Raw genomic sequence first — 16,980 nt, forward strand, 5'->3', positions numbered from 1 at the left:
TACAATATAGTGGATGAGAATATGTGTGGATAAGCGATAGTTAAGAAAGCTCAAGTTGGGGGGATTCTCTATGGCCATTTTTATTCTTGACACATTGCTTCCAGAAATGCTGAACATGGCATTCTTTTCTGCAATGAGATTGGGAACTGGCATAACATCACAAAGGCACTAATGACTTCCTAAAACAGGGATGGAAACTGGACATTGGACTGGACTGTTTTTGGCAGGGAGGGAACTTCAGGTCACTTCCGGTTTGGGGAAAATGTGTTCTCACATGTCTGTCAGGGAAATTTTTTGTGTAAGTAGAGCATAACCTTAAATAGTAGTCAGAAAACAAATACAAGTTAGATGGTGATAGAGACAAATCTGCTTGGATGAGTTGATTTCTATGTACCTCCCAATAAATTTTACCTTAAAAGTTAAACTTTACTTGGGTTGAACAAAGCCTTTAATTACCGTACATGTGTCAATCCACTCAACTATGCTGTGTGCCTTCATCGGTTCTTATCTCCTTTACGTCTAGATTTTTAAACAACTACTGTTAAGGTGATTGTTTGTTGGTACCTTTTAAATTTTCTTATTCCCACATCACCGTATAAGTATCTATAACCCATGTATCTAATAAACTGGACTGAACACCATAAAACATTATGCCCAAATAAAACAAGTTAGTCTTTAAGGTGCCACAAAATTCTTTGTTGTTTTTGCTGCAGCAGATTAAAACAGCCACCACCCTGGAAGTTCTTACCACAGTCAGCATCATTGTTGGTAAATTCAGTGTTTAATGTTTATTCTTTTGTAATTGATCCCTTCAAATTTGAAATAGGCTGAGGGGAAAAAAACACTGGGGGAAACAAATAGATCCAAGCAAAAGTATGGTAGATTTATAATGGACATCAGGGCATAACTAGTTGGCTAATAAACTTCACAATTTGGATATCAGTTGCCCTGGTTAAGTCTTTTGAACAGCCCCATATCCTACAGTACAAGCATGCATATTCTTTACCTGTTTAACCCATGCCCCCATCTCCTACCCTTCCCCCACTACTTCTTCTGTGTCAAGATTTTAGACTGTAGACTTCTCAAAAAAAAATTCATCCTCTCTTGTGTTGTAAAGTATTGTGCATTTATTGCATAAACAAGAAAAAGTGCTGTGCATCTTGGGTTAATACACTTATTATAGCATGCAATTTCATCATGGATTACAACCCACTTCCTCAGAGGTAAAGGGGAGAACCAGATGGGTATCCAGTAGCAACCAGAAGCCGCTCCCAGCCCAATCACCCTGGGGCCGCAGCAAACACACAGCGCCTCCTGCTGTGGACCCAAAAGTAGTGCAGCAAGGAGCGGAAAGTTGGGGCTGGTTTTGGACCACCTTAGGCAGCCCTGGTGCAGCTCCGGGGCGACTTCCAGGCGCTCTGGGGGCATGTGTCATGTAAGTGCCACACCCCCAGAGGATCTGGAAGCTGCCCCCATCTGTTTCGGGCCTTAGATATGTATGTGTGCATGCATATACAGACCTCTGTGAATCTCTACATTATATTCTGTACATTTGAGGAAGTAGACTAATGTCCATGAATGTTCGTGCTATAATAAATCTGCTAGTCTCACAGGACTCTTTGTTTTAGCTGCAGTAGACTAAGGCACCCGATTCTTTGCAAATTTCTATAGTAAGAACAATAGGTAGGTGATAAACTTCCTTCTCTGGATGCTTAGAGATAATTGACCCGGTAAAGGTTGAATTAAATGATGTAAAAGTGTTCTCATATTTCATGATGTAAATTGACTCTCTCATGTAAACAATTTCCCTATACACATACTTAAAATTAATAAAATGAGCTAGCGTACAGGTTGACCTGTGGTACCTTCCTTTTTAAAACCACATGCTTTCTATATTTGATCCTGTCCACTTACTTTCACCATTGTCCTTCATACAGGTGTCCCCCACCTCTCAATGCCTTGCATTTGGACAACTCTCCCTCAACCATTCTAAATTATACCTAGAACTCATATATTTGATACTTATTCTGCTCTTTTGACCACATGTCGAATTAATGGGTTCTGGTTATACAGTACAGTAATTTAATAGGGTTGAAAGACCAGAGGTGGAGTTTCTCCCAGTCGGACTCTGCCTTTTCCATGCATGTATACATATGTGCACACACACACCACCAAGGAAAGTACAGCCTTCCCAAGAGTACAGCCTGAAGAATGCTCTGGCCATTATCTGCTCTCTCTTTTCTGCACTCAACCTAGGAAAGGTCAGAGGATGTTCCTTCTACAAGATGGTACTGGAAGGGAGGCTCGAGGAATTGCTGTGTTGGAACCTTTGCATTTTCCCACTTAACGGGGGGAAAGAACACAACTGGTGCAGCTGCAGGATTGCCCTGCCCTTTACTGGGAAGTTGATGATGACAACAACAACCACAATGCTGTGTTTTTTGTTCAAACCTGAAGGACAGAAACTGTTCAGCAGAGGCTCTGCTGTTACTTCTTATTCCTCCTCCTCCCTTCACTTTGCCATGGTACTGACCGGGGCAAAGCCTAGTAAAGTCAGTTTACCACACTTGACTCTTTGCTAGGCTTCCCTCTGGTCAGCACCATGATGAAGTGAGGAAGGAGGAGGAATAATGAGCCTAGTCACTCAGCAACGCCTCAGTTAAACCCTCCAAGTTTGAACAAAGAACACAGAGCTATGGTAGTTATTGTCAATTCCTTGGCAAAGGGCAGGGCAATCCTGCAATTTCACCGGTCATGTTCTTTTCTCTCTTTTAGTGGGAAAACATGAGCGCTCCAATGAAGGAATTCCTTGAGCTTCCCTCCCACTTCCACCAATGATGGAAACATTCCTCACATGTAGGAATCACAGTCAGGGCCGGTACAAATCCTATCATAGCAGCACTCCTCAGAATAGTGATACAGGTGTTTCCCATTTATTCATCAGGTTAGGAACCAGAGCACATAATGGTTACACATTTTGACAATTTCCATTTTTTGTCAATGCGCTGGTCCCTAAACTGTCAAATAAGCAGGGGCTTCCTGTGTATTAGTCACAGAGGCTTATCCAGCCAAAATGTCCCTTTCCCCCATGGTTGCTAATCATCAAATACTTTACTTTTCCCATCAGCATTTTTACCTTAGGTTAGGTGTCATCTGTTGTCTTGAAAGAAAGAAGTATTTTGAGCAAGACATTTATATGATATTGTGCTGACCTTACTCCTAGTTTGCTAAGAAGTTGCTAACCGCCACTGACTGATCCAATATTTTTAAAATTACAAGTTGGCATCTTGCTACTTACCCTACTGGGCATCACTTTGATACCTTAAGGAAGTCTCTCAAATAGTCCTGGGGTTAACATTTACTTCAGAGCTTCAAAATTTCCTTTTTCAACTACATCCCTCAGAATCCCTCAGACAGCATGGGCAGTGGCTATGATGTCTGGTAAATTCTAGGGGCTGTAGTTAAAAAAAGGAATTTCTCCAAGCTCTGACATTTAGTATAGCAACTCCATCTGGACTAGATTTATCCTAGTCTCTCAATGTTTGTTTGGTTAGGGAGAAAAACATTCTTTCTGTTGAGTTGGAATGATTAGTTGGTCTTTCTAAATTTAAATTTTGCATGTGTTAAAAATACAGTGTATATAAAAAGCTGGAAGAGGAAACACATTTTTGTCCTGGAAGAAAATATCCTCTACCAGTTTGTGGTCATGCCAAAAATGGAAACTTTAGCCCAAAAAAGGAGTTGGTTTTAGGAGGCTGTCTGAGGTTGGCATCCTACATTTTGACATTATGGTTTCCTATAAATCATTCATATAGTATTTCACTGCCAAAGTGGGTTGAGAATGTTTAGGTAAATATTTTTTAGCATGCAGTTTTAGGACTTGCAGAGGTGCTTGGTCTAAAAGCACCACACAAAACATTGTTTCTCCCTATTTCTAACTTTAACTGCTCTCTTGTTTTGTAGCAAATAACAGATGATGGCCTCATTACAATATGTAGAGGATGCCACAAGTTACAATCTCTGTGTGCATCTGGCTGTTCCAACATCACAGATGCCATCTTGAATGCTTTAGGGCAAAACTGTCCAAGGCTTAGGTAAGTTAGCTTTATTCTGCAGGTCTATGTATGATGCAGTCTGGATATAAATTGTTAATGTGAAAAGAATAGCTTTTACATTACCAGCATATTATATAGAATGAATAGGGCCAAAGAATTGAACGTGGTGGAGCAAACAGAACACATGGTACGAAGGCTGTTTTCGTAGACCCTACCCATGGCCCATAATACCCCACAAGCTCCAGAGGAGATGTTATTAATATTGCTGCATATGAGGAATTATATTTTCAAGCTCACTCAGGCCTTTTTTCATAAAAAAGTAGGGAAGAGCTGTGGGTCTGGAAGTGGAGAGAAGAATGCTAGAATGCCTGAAAAAATGCATCAAAATAAGCAGTATTTAGAGACTGAAATGGTCTACTGGTCATTTGGGGATAGACATTTTTTGCCAATCAAGATTTTTTTTTTCAGGGGTGGTGGCTTGAGCAGGTACAAATGAAAGAACAAAAACCCCCATAGTCTTATACTCCCCCTCATTAATCCCTGGAGTTGTTCACTCCTTAGATGGGTGAGTGGTTGAGTAGGTAGGTTGATGTTCATTTATTCATTGAGACGTAAATCCCAACCCCTAAGTTTGAGGAAACAAGAATGTTAAAAGTGTAGCAATGTAATTAAGAATCAGAGTAAATTGTAATATACTATTAAGCAGCATTTCCTCCCACTTTCTAAAGCCACCTTCATATGACAAAAGCAATCATGCAGATTATCTCCACATGACAAGAGGGGGCTTAGAGCCATTGAAGTCTGGCAACATATGAAGCATTGCTGGGTGTTAAAAAGGGGGATTGCAAAATAATGGTTGGAAGTGAACTGGAGTAATTTATTTATATAGGTGAGGCAAGTAGGTGGGAGATTTTTCTTGCCTGTTAAAATCTTCAGGAGCTACACTGGGAAGCATGGTGAAAATCTTAAAAATACAAATAAATATGCAACTTCTGAAGCTTGAAGTTCTTTCTTTATTCCTTCCATGTGCACTCAGAAGGATTGTTGTTACCCAGAGGACCCATGATGCAGGGCAGATAAACAATAGTAGTGGTGTTGCTTTGGTCCATAGCTGCTTTGAAGTGTGTGGGCAGGGATTACTCCATACGTACAGTGTGTTCTAAGATTTCAGAAATAGGCCCAGCAAAGCAGAGGTGGTTAATGTCTGTTAATTTTTTGTGTGTGTGTGTGTGCACAGAATATTGGAAGTGGCTCGGTGTTCTCAACTCACAGATGTGGGCTTTACCACTTTGGCACGGGTAAGTGACCTGTCTATTCTGTTCTTTGCTTACTCATATCCTCCCATATGAGCAGAGCTTGGAAGTAACAAAGTCTAAAAATGTAAGAAGTTTGTACGAAGTAATGTTTTCTAGATGCGTTTTTGGCCTTTTAAGAAACACTTCGATTGGAATTTTTCAAGTATTCCTTCATTGCTTTATGGATCTTAAAGTATTTTTTTCTCAGAAAAGTAATGAAAAAGTAATAGGTGTCAAAACTTTATTTTATTTAGTTCAATACCAGCCCAGGGGTTCAAGCTCGACTCAGGCTTGCATCCTTCCAAGGCCACTAAAATGAGTACCCAGCTTGTTGGGGCCAATTAGCTTGCACTTTGTAAACCTCTTAGGGAATGCTTAAGTGCACTGATAAGCAGTATACAAATGTACTTGCTATTGTTATTGGTATTAGTTCATTAGCATATATCCCACCTTTCACCCAGTATAGTAACAATAGCATTTACTTTTCTATACTGCTTAATAGTGAGCTCAGCACTCTCTAAGTGGTTTACAGTCTGTAAGCCAGTTGCCCCCAACAAGCTAAGTACTAATTTTACCGACCTATGAAAAGGATGGAAGGCTAAGTCATCCTTGGAGCCCTGGGCTTGAATTCACAACATTGTGGCTGCAATACCAGCATTTAACTACTTCACCACCAGGGCTCTATACAGTAAATGACCCAGCTTTAAATATATACTTTTATTTTTTGCAATGTAAATAAAGGGGAGGACTTCTGAAGAGTTAAACAGTGAATTACTTTTTTAAAGTATCTTTCCAAGCTCTCACATGGGTTCAAGCCACTCGTCTGATAGCAATCCATTTCTAATAAAATTAGTTAGATGACATCTTATTGGCTGTCCGGACCAGTACTCATAAGGGTGTAGCTTTTGCTACTGTGATACCTTCAGGATCATAATGCTTCTGCCCAGAAGCTACAGATAGAGGCAGGAAATTAAAGCCAGATAACAAGCATGGGATGTCATATATTCATACAGTGGGTGCCAAATTACTTTTATAGTCGATATCTGTAAATGAACAGCAGCAACAGCCAATATGGCTGCCTAGGGATTAGAGAACAGAACAAATCTTACTAAGAGCTACATTAGGCATGGTGGAGCCATAATTTGCATTTCTGCCATGTTGATATATGAAGCTCGTTTTAAGGTATTTTACTAAAAAAAAAAAAAAGTGAAGGGGAGGGGTATGGGGAGTCCTGTTTTCATTCCTTAACTCCCTGCAGGTTATTCCTCTATATATTTTGCTCTTTTCTTGATATTAAAAGTGAAATGGGAATGCAGAAAACTGGTTAATGCTGAGAGAACATATATGGGTGAAGTGCCATTTTCCTGCATCTTTCTTAATCCTCAACTAAGGTATCCTGGTGTCTTTTTAATACTTGAATGAGGTAGGCTTGTGAAAAGAAAGATAGGTTTAACCACCATCATGAAACATCAGGATCACAGGGAGATTGTAAAGGGGTGCTTTGAAGTCAAAGGGTGCTTGGAAGTTCGGCAAAAACCGGGCAGGATGGATGGTGTACTGTAGGCAAACATAATTTTATATGTTTGGCATATGATAGAAGCTTGGCTAAGGCTGAATGGAAACCATAGCAGGTTAATCTTCCCTATTGATTAAGGGAGTGGGTTTCAGTGCCCTGCTCTTCCCTCAAGGCAATCTCCATCTCCTACAGCTTTCCTGTCCCTTTGTTTTTCTATCTCAGGCTCACTCAGCAAGTGTAATTGCTGAGTGAGCCAGTGTGTTTTAGTGGTTTGAGTGTTGGATTGTGACTCTGGAGACCAGGGTTCAGGTTCCTGTTTTTTATATCTAGAAACCCACTGGCTGACTGTAGGCAGGTCAGACTCTCAGCATCAGAGAAAGGCAAAAGCAAACCCTCTGAACAAATTTTGCCACAAAAACTACACAATCAGGTTGTCTTAGTGTTGAAATAAGTTGGAAATAACTTGAAAGCATAAATCAACAGCAACATAATTGTTCATAGTTGGTCATGGTGTCTGTAGATTGTGGGAGTTTCAGTACAAAATGAACAGTCCAAGGTTGGGAAGGGCTGATGTAGACCCTTGATGCCTACATTTCTATTTCTCTCACTGGAGTAATCTTATTGACAGAAATGGCGCTAATGGAATCATCTTATGTTGCACTGAAAAATCTTTTAATGGACCCAGAATTTGGAAAAGTAGATATATTTCCATAACTCACCATACAAGTTGGGAATTCTTTGAAACCAAAACAATGAGGGGGAGATAATGGAAGACACACTCAGCTTACCTTCTGCTTGGTAAATTTACTGGAGTGTTCCAATGGAAAAGGACTTCAGATTGTGTAGCTGGGCCTTATTTTAGTTATGGCTCTAATTGTGGAAAGTATGATTATTTTAAAAATAAGTTAGCCTCATTTCTTAAGCAGCTTATCCAGGGGCGATCCCGTTGAATTAAATGGAAGTAATCTACAGTCCTCTTACCTTGTGTTCAGAAGGAAAAGTGACCAGTATATACTTTAAAAACCCAAGTCGGTAGTTAGTATTTTTTGTGTGACTACTTTTGTTCCTTTTAATCCTTTTCAGAATTGTCATGAGCTAGAAAAAATGGACCTGGAGGAGTGCGTTCAGGTAAATGCAGTATCATCTTTGCTAAGTTTTTTCAATTATTTTTTGCAATATGGAAAGGCACAGTGGGGTAGGGACACAAACCATGACTTGAGCCTGGCTGTGGAGTTCTCCAGGATGGCATAATTTGCTTGAGAATGGACTTGCTAATTACAGCAAACACTGAAGCAGGACGTGTTTCTTGATCATGCAGTGCTAGAAAAAGGAAGATATTCGTCTCTCTTGCTCTGCATGTTGACATTTTCACAAGATTGCTGCAGAGAGAATTTGTTCACTGCCATGAAAAGGTGCTTATAACTACAGCAGTTATGTTGTAGGATAAAAATAGACATTCTCTCTAAATCCTATTCAGTTACTTTTCAAATAAATTTTAAAAGTGTGTCCGGATGCTTCTCCAAATGAGTGTCAACTGCTACATCTCAGTCACTTCTTCTCTGCCCAGTAATAATTTTAAAAGTATAATGTGACATCATTATACAGAGTTCTTCCACTTCATGGCTGACTGTGGTCCATTTTTAGTTCTTCCACTTCATTGGTTGACTTGTGATCTAGTCTGCACTGGAGAAATAATGCAGACTATAGTGCCTCAGTGCTATGAAATTCTGGGATTTGTAGTTTTATGAGAAATTTAGCTGCCCCAGAGTACTCTGATATCACAACAAACTACAAATCCCAGTATTCCACAGGATGGAGCAATGGCAGTTAAACTGATATCATACTGCATTATTTCTGCAGTGCAGATTATACCTCAGTCAAGAGGGGAGGAAGTTGAACTGAAGTGCTCACATGTCACAAGACCACTTCTTTGCTACATCCCTCACTAAAGCAGAAAAGAAAGGACAACACAGAGCTTCTGTTTGGCAACCGTACAGTTACCCACAACATTAGACTTAAGAAATTCAAAGCACCTAATAAAGAAAAAGTCTAACTTAATATTTCTCAGACTCTGTATTGATCCTTCTCATGGTAGGGAAACAGTGTGTAAGACTTAAGACAGATGGATCATCTGACAGTGCTATGTCTTAAATTTACCATACAAGAGTGTATACACAAAAGTTAAGGCATAGCTCCTCTGGAGGTTGAAGTGATCCAGATTCTTCACTCTTGCTTAATAACCTAAGAAATGCCTTGCTAGATCAGACCACGATTCCATTTACCTAGTCCATCATTACTTGCAAGAGCTCCTGTTCTGAAGTCCCCATGGTATGTTCCCTAGGTAACTGAAATGCAGAGGACACAGAATTATAATTACGTGATAGAAACCAAACCAAAGTGTTGGTTCAGTTAAATTAGGAGGCTGCAAATTTTACTTTTTTGACTGATACTGTCCAAAAGGAATTGGACACAAATTCCTCTTGCAGTTCAGCTTCCTGCCCCACCCAGAATCCTTACTGTGGAAAAGATTCAGGATAAGTACACATGTACGCATGCATGCACACACAGAGCCATCTGCCTCTCCCCAGGAAGGTCTGCTTCAGAATTTGAAAGAAACAAAAACTGTTGCTATTTGGACCCTAGAGGAAAGCCACAGTTGAATGGATGCAGCAATACCTTTTGGTAATATCTTTTTTTACAACGAAAACTCATTGTAGGCACAATATTTTCAAAGTGTCTCTTTTGTTTCTTCCAGATAACAGATAGCACATTAATACAGCTCTCCATACACTGTCCACGGCTCCAAGTTTTGGTGAGTCTGGGAAAGTTTTCTTGCAGAAGAGCTGGGAATTCTTAGCTTCACTGTAGCATTTTAAGACAGAATTCAAAGAGGCCAAGAGACCACCTTGCTACAATCTCAATGAAAAGGGGGACATAAAGCTATATGGTATGCTTAAATAAGTATTCTGCCATCTAGTCAAATAGTGATTGAAGGGATCCATGAACAGAACAATAAATTTGTTCAAAAGGCCAGCCAAGTGAGCTTTTAGAGCATATTATGTTCTGAGCCAGAAAGTTGTCTGATTTCAAATGTTAAACTTAATCACGAATTGATTAGGGGACTCTAGGCAAGCCACCCTTTCTTGGCTCTAGTCTCTCAGCCTGCAGTATAGATATAACATTTTTTTCACAGTGTCATTGTTTGGATTAGGTGATTTATGCAAGGTTACCTGAGCATTATATAAAAATGCTGTGTCAATGCTAAAGATCCATAATATGGTCCAGGTAACACAAAAATTACATAGAAGTGAAGGGAAAGGTCAGGGTTTGATCAAAGACTAGCAAGGATGGGGAGGGTTAAAGGAAGACACAGAATGGAAAATCCTGCCAGGTGTCAAAGAAGGCTGATGGAAGAAAGAAAATCGATAAAGGTAAACTAGATAGCACCCATCTGTTGACAGCCACAGACTTAGCTGAAGAATTTATATAAGACTTACATGTTGAGGATAATTATGTTCTGTAATACTGCATAATAGAAGTTTTTGTAAATGCCACTTGCTACTTTCTCTTCTGTTTTTGTTTTCCATGGTGATGACAGAGTTTATCACACTGTGAGCTCATCACTGATGATGGTATTCGCCATCTGGGCAATGGTGCTTGTGCTCATGATCGCCTGGAGGTAATCGAGCTGGACAACTGCCCTTTGATTACAGATGCCTCCTTGGAACACCTCAAAAGCTGCCATAGTCTGGAGAGGATAGAGTTGTACGACTGTCAACAGATTACACGGGCTGGAATCAAAAGACTCAGGGTAAAATAAAGGAAGATAATTATTTAAATTGACACAGGCACATACCATTCTAGCACCTGTATTTGTTTCACTCTTTTCCCAAACTGCCATTATGCAAATTCAATCAGGATGCTGCTTTAAATCCAGTCTCCAAGTTAAGACTAAGAATATATGGCATATGTTACAGCTGATGAAGGGTTTTACATAGTCTTCTGTATATGCCTGTACTGCAGCCACTCACTCACAAGCCATAAGGTTGCGAGTTCAATCCCAGCCAGGGGCTCAAGCTCAACTCAGGCTTGCGTCCTTCCGGGATCACTAAAATGAGTGCCCAGATTGTTGGGGGCAATTAGCCTACACTTTGTAAATCGCTTAGGGAATGCTTAAGTGCACTGATAAGCAGTATAGAAGTGTATTTGCTATTGCTATTATAATGTCAGTATGAGAATTAGTCTCCAAACTTTGAGAATGCCCATGCACCCAATTGAAGACTTCTAACCAAGAAATTGTAAGAGATGGTCAAAGTTGAGTTGGTGCTTTTCTTCTCTCTCTCTCCCTGTGTCTCTTTTTGCACCTCTTTCCAGAGCCAAACTGCCTGTGCACTGTCAGCTGTTATGAGAGAGCATAGCATTTATTGTGTTTTCTGTTTAGCCTCTTGCAATGTCATAGTGATAGATTTTGAAAGGCACACATAATCACAATCCTTATGTCTCCAGGATGGGTCCCAAAAGTGCAGGTGTTTGTACCATTCTCTGGATGACTGCCTGAGCAATCTGTGTTTATGGTTTTTTTCCTGATAGCAGCATCTCAAGGCTCAGTACTCCAAAGTTCTAATTCAGTTGAAACAATTGACCCCCCTCTCCTTCACACTAGTTTTTATTTCCTGCCTTGCCAGCTAGCGGAAGGTTTCTGATCTGTCTCTACAAAAGTCCTTTTAACATTAAGAAATAACATACTTTAACGCGAATGTAATGACACATGACTCCACCTCAAGTAAACAGAGAGGAGGTTTCATCTGTAGCAATGATCCACCCCCAAGAAATGCAGAGGGTGTTCTTTTCATACTTAAATATAATAATGTCAGTGGAGCCTTATACATTTCCAGCGCATACACAAAGTGATCTTATACACAAAGTGATTTGCAATCACAATAGCAGTTCATAAATCAACATGATCAGCTACAAACTAAAATACTCATGTGGGAGAAAATAACAGAGAACCAACAAGTCAGTGTTCTACAGCCTCAGTCTGGCATGTGTGAAATGGGGGATAGAATTAACGAAATGGGCCGCCAGCAGGAGTGGCTTTTCCCTACTTTTTCCGGTGGTTTCAGGCAATGTTAGCTGATCTCAGAGTGGTTTCCGGCCACTTCAGGGGCATGCATTGTGTAAATGCCATGCCCCTGAAGTTGCTAAAAGACACGTTATTTGCTTCGGGCCAAAGTAACATTAACATTAGCGTCAACATTCATGGCAAAGAATGAGAGACAATATGGAAGAGCAATAAATTTACCAACCTTTTGTTCAGCTCTGTCACATCCGAACGTGGGAAATGACACACTTTGGCGGGATACAAACTGCCGCTTTGCGGCGCTTCCCCGCCGCCGCCGTTTGCTCCGCCCGGGAGCTGCAGCAGCCAAACCGCGTGGCTCTCGCGCGGAGCAAAAAAGAAGCTCCATTTTGGAGCTTCTTCTTGCGGCGCACTGATGACGTCGCAAAGCGCCGCTGGCGCATTCGTGACGTCATAGGCGCCGCGACACGTCTGGACGCTATGCGTCCAGTACGTAAAGATGGCGGTGCCCATGTGGAAGGGGCGCCGCCATCTTGTACGTATAGGATACGTACTAGGGTTAGGGGGGTGCGGAAGCACCGCCCCTTCCTAACCCTAGTACGTATCCTATACATACTATATGGCGGTTTGTATCCTGCCTTTAGCTCTTAAAGTATATGTTAAAAGAATAGGATAGATTAGATGCACAGAGGCCTTGTTTGTTTCCTTGCATTGAAAAACTTTAAGAAACAAAGCAACATGAAATATGTTGTCCAGATGGATTAAAGCATGAATTATCTTATATTATGACTGCTCACTACAAATATATGGGCATAACCAACTAAGTGTGAGGTTATGAAATCCAGCATTCATGAAACCACATCATCATTTGAAAAAAATATGTAAAACAGCTGGATGGAAGGAGCCTTTAAACTTTATAAGACACTACAAAATTGATGAATCCAAATCTGCTCAGGAAGCCTTCGGGCAAATAGTCTTATAGGCAGTGGCAATAAACTGATAAAATAATATCCATCCATGGCAGAGCTTAGATATGTCTCATAGGTGTGGATTGCTCAAGCAGTCATCCAAAGAATGAGAGGTTGGTACTTACTGTGAATGTTCATTCTTAGATTGCATAAGAAATCCACCCCTATCCGAGATGTTATTAGCAGTTTAATACATTCAGTTTTTGAAAAAAGGATTTTTCAGAGTAACTTGTTAGTGGTAAGGTTTCATAATAAAACTAATGTGAGGGAGAATAGAGTCAACAGTTTCAATTGAATTAGAACTTTGGGCTCCTATCTTGAGAAGCTGCCATGAGTGATAAACCCACAAGTGTGGATTGCTCATACAGTCATCCAAGAATGAACATTCACAGTATGTGCCAACCTTTTATTTACTATTTGTTTGTTTGTTTAGCCTCTTGCAGTGTCATAGTGGTAAATTTTGAAAGCTACACATCATTACAATCCTCATGTCTCCAAAATGGGTCCAAAAATTGCAGGCATTCTGTCACTCTGTGTCAAAAAACAGTTCTAGCAGTGTTTGACTGCACTAGGAGCAGATCAGGGTTTTGTTTTGTTCTGTTTTTGTTTTTGTTTTGGGGGAGGTGGTAAAGGTAATGGTCTTCATTCCAAATTCAAGATCAGACTGCCCCAAAATGTGCTGCATAATAATAATATATATATAATTCATAACTATAATTGTTCCTGGAAAGATTCATTCTCCAGATTCATTCATATCCCCAGATTCATTCAGTAATATAGTGAGATGTCAAGCTCAGGAAGAACCTTGCTACCTCTTCATTTGATGACCCTGGTAAAGCCAAAAAAATCTACTTAATATTTGGGATAAGATGGTTTAGAGAGAATCCTGCACATTACTTAGAAATTTCTCTTTGCTCTTTCGAGAAATTTGTTTTCCAAATCATGGATCCAGTGTCAATATGTATGCAACCCTTGCTCTCTCATCTATTTAGTGCTTGTTTTTACATGTTTTCTAATTTTGCTAAAAAAAAATTTTTAAATGTGTGTTTGTCTTTTCAGACCCATTTACCCAATATTAAAGTCCACGCCTACTTCGCGCCCGTGACCCCCCCACCCTCAGTGGGGGGCAGCAGACAACGTTTCTGCAGATGTTGCATCATCCTATGACGCGGGAGCCAATCTATCTTGTGTGAAAAAAACTGAGTATTTAAATTACCCTTCTAGAAGTAACCGTGGACACCAGTAACTCCACGAAAAGTGATGCCGGTGGTCTTGTCGCAAGGGCCTGCTGAAAAGAAGGCAAAGCAGGGGGAACTGGATGCTGAACCCCTTTTTTGCCCCATAGCCACACACGAAAACACACATGTCATAGTGTCCACACATACCTGCACACAAACACACACACACACACCCCTACTTAGTCCAGCAAACTGAAGGACACTGGAGCTGAGGAGCTGGATCAGTGGGATCTTTCTCCTTTTTTTCCTTGTAGGTGGATTGGTATAATTGTGAACCATTCCTACTGGGCATGCTCAGAAAAAAACATGGGAAGGGGGGTGGGAGAAACCATTGGGAGGGGATCATCATAAACTTCTGAAGAACTGCTGCTTCTCGGCAGTGGTAGGGAGAAGATGGTTCTTTTTGACATTGAAATCAGCAAGATGGACAAACCCTTCAATGCAAGTCTGGGGAGAGGGGTAATGGCTGAGGAAGGGAACAAAAATGAACACTGAATCTTAACGTTGCTGTCCAGAGGGAAGAAAAGTGTAAAAACAAAAAACCAACACAATCCATGGTTATATATTTTTTATTTCTTAAAAAAAAAATCATCCTGGTGTTAGGGAATGTTAAAACAGCAGCCATTGTGAGATGCTTATTCCTGCGCTTCTGTATTTCCTCGTTTTCTGTGCTGGCACATACACTGAGCATGCTCATGTTGAAGGTTCAGCGGTTTATCTTCCGTGTTTCATAGCATTTGGCTCAGAGGCTTCCTAGATTGTTGTGACGATAAAGCTAGAAATCTGTAATGTTAGGTCTGATTTATTTTCTTTTGTTTTCTCTCCTTTCTCTTCTTCAGTCTCTCCAGGTTTTTTTTTTTAAAGAAATAGATGTCTAATTCTGAAATTGTATGAAATGACTGAACATAAAATATATGTCAAGTTAATTTTTTTATTTTTTAAAGGCATCTTTTACCACTAGGTTTGAAAATATAGCTGTGAAAGAGGTTGATGTTATAAAAGCAAAAGCCCTTCTATAAAGATTCTTTCCCATGTTTTTAAGCCAATAACACAGGTTGGGGAGGATGGAATTTGTTACATCATGGTGTGTGTTCAGATGTATGTATCAAATAAGTATATGGCCCTAAATTAGAAATTGCACACATCTGTATTTTGCTCTGTTTTAAACAGTAATTGTCTGGCATCATGAGATCTATCTCTGAACTTTCCTCTTTAATCAGTCTGGTTTTGAAAGCTCCTTTGCCAGATGGGTGCAATTTATTTACAAGTCACCATCTTGATGTGGAAGTTGGCAAGATTAATCTAGTTCAGCACTAAAGGGTATAACAAGATCTTTTGTTTTGCTTTGTTTTATGAAGAGCTGCTTCCTCAGAAAGCACTGGAGCCATTTCATGGTGCCATTGGGTAATCATTTTTGGTACCAGATGGATTTTTTAAAGGAATATGGGCAGAAGCACAGTATCATTCCAGTTTCCTGCAGGCTGAATTATCCGTTCAACCATTTGTTGGCTTTCCCCTTCATAAATTATGCTAACAGTGCCCAAAGACAATTTTAAAGGTACCTGCCAACATGATGGTTGGGTTACAGAAAGCACAAAGGAGCCCTTTATAAGGAGAAGTAAGGTCCCAATGCACATGTCTCTCTTGCTGATGCACAATCCAGTTTTGTTATTAGGAGTGTCCCATTTGCCTGTTTCCATTCGATGCATTTCTGATCTGCTTTGTTTTCAAATGTGCCAGCTCCTGATGTCCCAAGGTATGGCTTGCCAAACAGTTCCTTCCCTTTCCAAATTGTTTCAGCACCTAAAGCATTGATCCACTCTCATGGCTCTCAGAGTAGAAGACAGAAATGCCATGCTGGTAACAGATAAGGTTCAATAAAGCTTGCCATGGTACCATCAGGCTATGTATAAAAGGGATAAAAGAGTGTTAAACTTATGCAGAAATGTCAGTCGGTTAATATTTCAGGATTTTCACTGGATACCAAAGACCGGAGCAGCGAAGCTGAAGGCCAAGGCAAGAGAAACTGGATGTGTGCTTTCCCATTTTATCCCTACCAGTTTTAAAGTGAAAGGATATCCATCCACAGCTGGAAGAGCAGTTTGCACAAGTGGACCCGGCTGGTTCCGATGGGGTAGTGAGACAGAGGTCTGACCTAGACAGCATTGCAGGTTGTTGGAATGTGAGGTTCAGGTTCTCACTTTTTATTCTCTGTAGCACATAGACCTTGGACAACCATCCCTATTTATTGTAATTAGCAGAAGAATTGGGCCAGGGGAATACCTTGTTTTATGGGAGTTGTCCTGTGAATGTTCTTTTATTTAAGCTATGGCACTAAAAAAATTCCTTTGGATTTCAAAGGATTTGTGTTTCCCTGTGCCCTCTGAAAATATTAAATTTATGCAGTGATATGTAACTTCTCTATCTCTCTTGTGTACACGCAAAGAGGCATTAAATTTTCAAGTCTCAACAGTGATTTTTTACAGGGCCTTAGAGAAGTACAGACTATTACCAAAGAAAAGGGAAGGCCTACTATTTTTTTAAAGAAAATGCTATTTTCTCTTTTCCTGTCATCATAATATGTGTTTCAGTGACTCCACTGCAGATATATGACTGTTTTTCCACTGCCATAGATGATTAATGCAATCTGTTTCTAAAATTCAGCATCCTTCTTTTGAATCCCAAAAATGACTGTGACAGTTGCCTATAGGTTGCAAAATTATTTATTGAGCCTCCTGAACATGCCAGGAGCACAAATATGTTGCTACCAGGTTGTCAGTGCTTTAACACAGCTCTCAATGTAAGCCATAGACTTTAAAGGATCCTTT

The 16,980-nt window shown here is 40.2% G+C and overlaps 1 protein-coding gene across 1 annotated transcript in view; it reads left to right on the forward strand.

The window, feature by feature from the left end:
• FBXL20 (F-box and leucine rich repeat protein 20) overlaps positions 1 to 16,622 on the forward strand; it is an 86,835-nt gene extending 70,213 nt beyond the window's left edge. The window contains exons 10-15 of the mRNA XM_089531929.1: positions 3,964 to 4,094; positions 5,293 to 5,353; positions 7,950 to 7,994; positions 9,622 to 9,678; positions 10,465 to 10,677; positions 13,974 to 16,622. Of these exons, the coding sequence (XP_089388055.1) occupies positions 3,964 to 4,094; positions 5,293 to 5,353; positions 7,950 to 7,994; positions 9,622 to 9,678; positions 10,465 to 10,677; positions 13,974 to 14,081 (615 nt within the window). The 3' untranslated portion in view covers positions 14,082 to 16,622. The remainder of the gene's footprint in view (positions 1 to 3,963; positions 4,095 to 5,292; positions 5,354 to 7,949; positions 7,995 to 9,621; positions 9,679 to 10,464; positions 10,678 to 13,973) is intronic.
• The last annotated feature ends 358 nt before the right edge of the window (positions 16,623 to 16,980 follow it).

Source organism: Sceloporus occidentalis, unplaced genomic scaffold (genome assembly GCF_023333645.1).
Source record: "Sceloporus occidentalis isolate IW3139 unplaced genomic scaffold, rSceOcc1.0.p SCAF_7, whole genome shotgun sequence".
Classification (NCBI taxonomy): domain Eukaryota; kingdom Metazoa; phylum Chordata; class Lepidosauria; order Squamata; family Phrynosomatidae; genus Sceloporus; species Sceloporus occidentalis.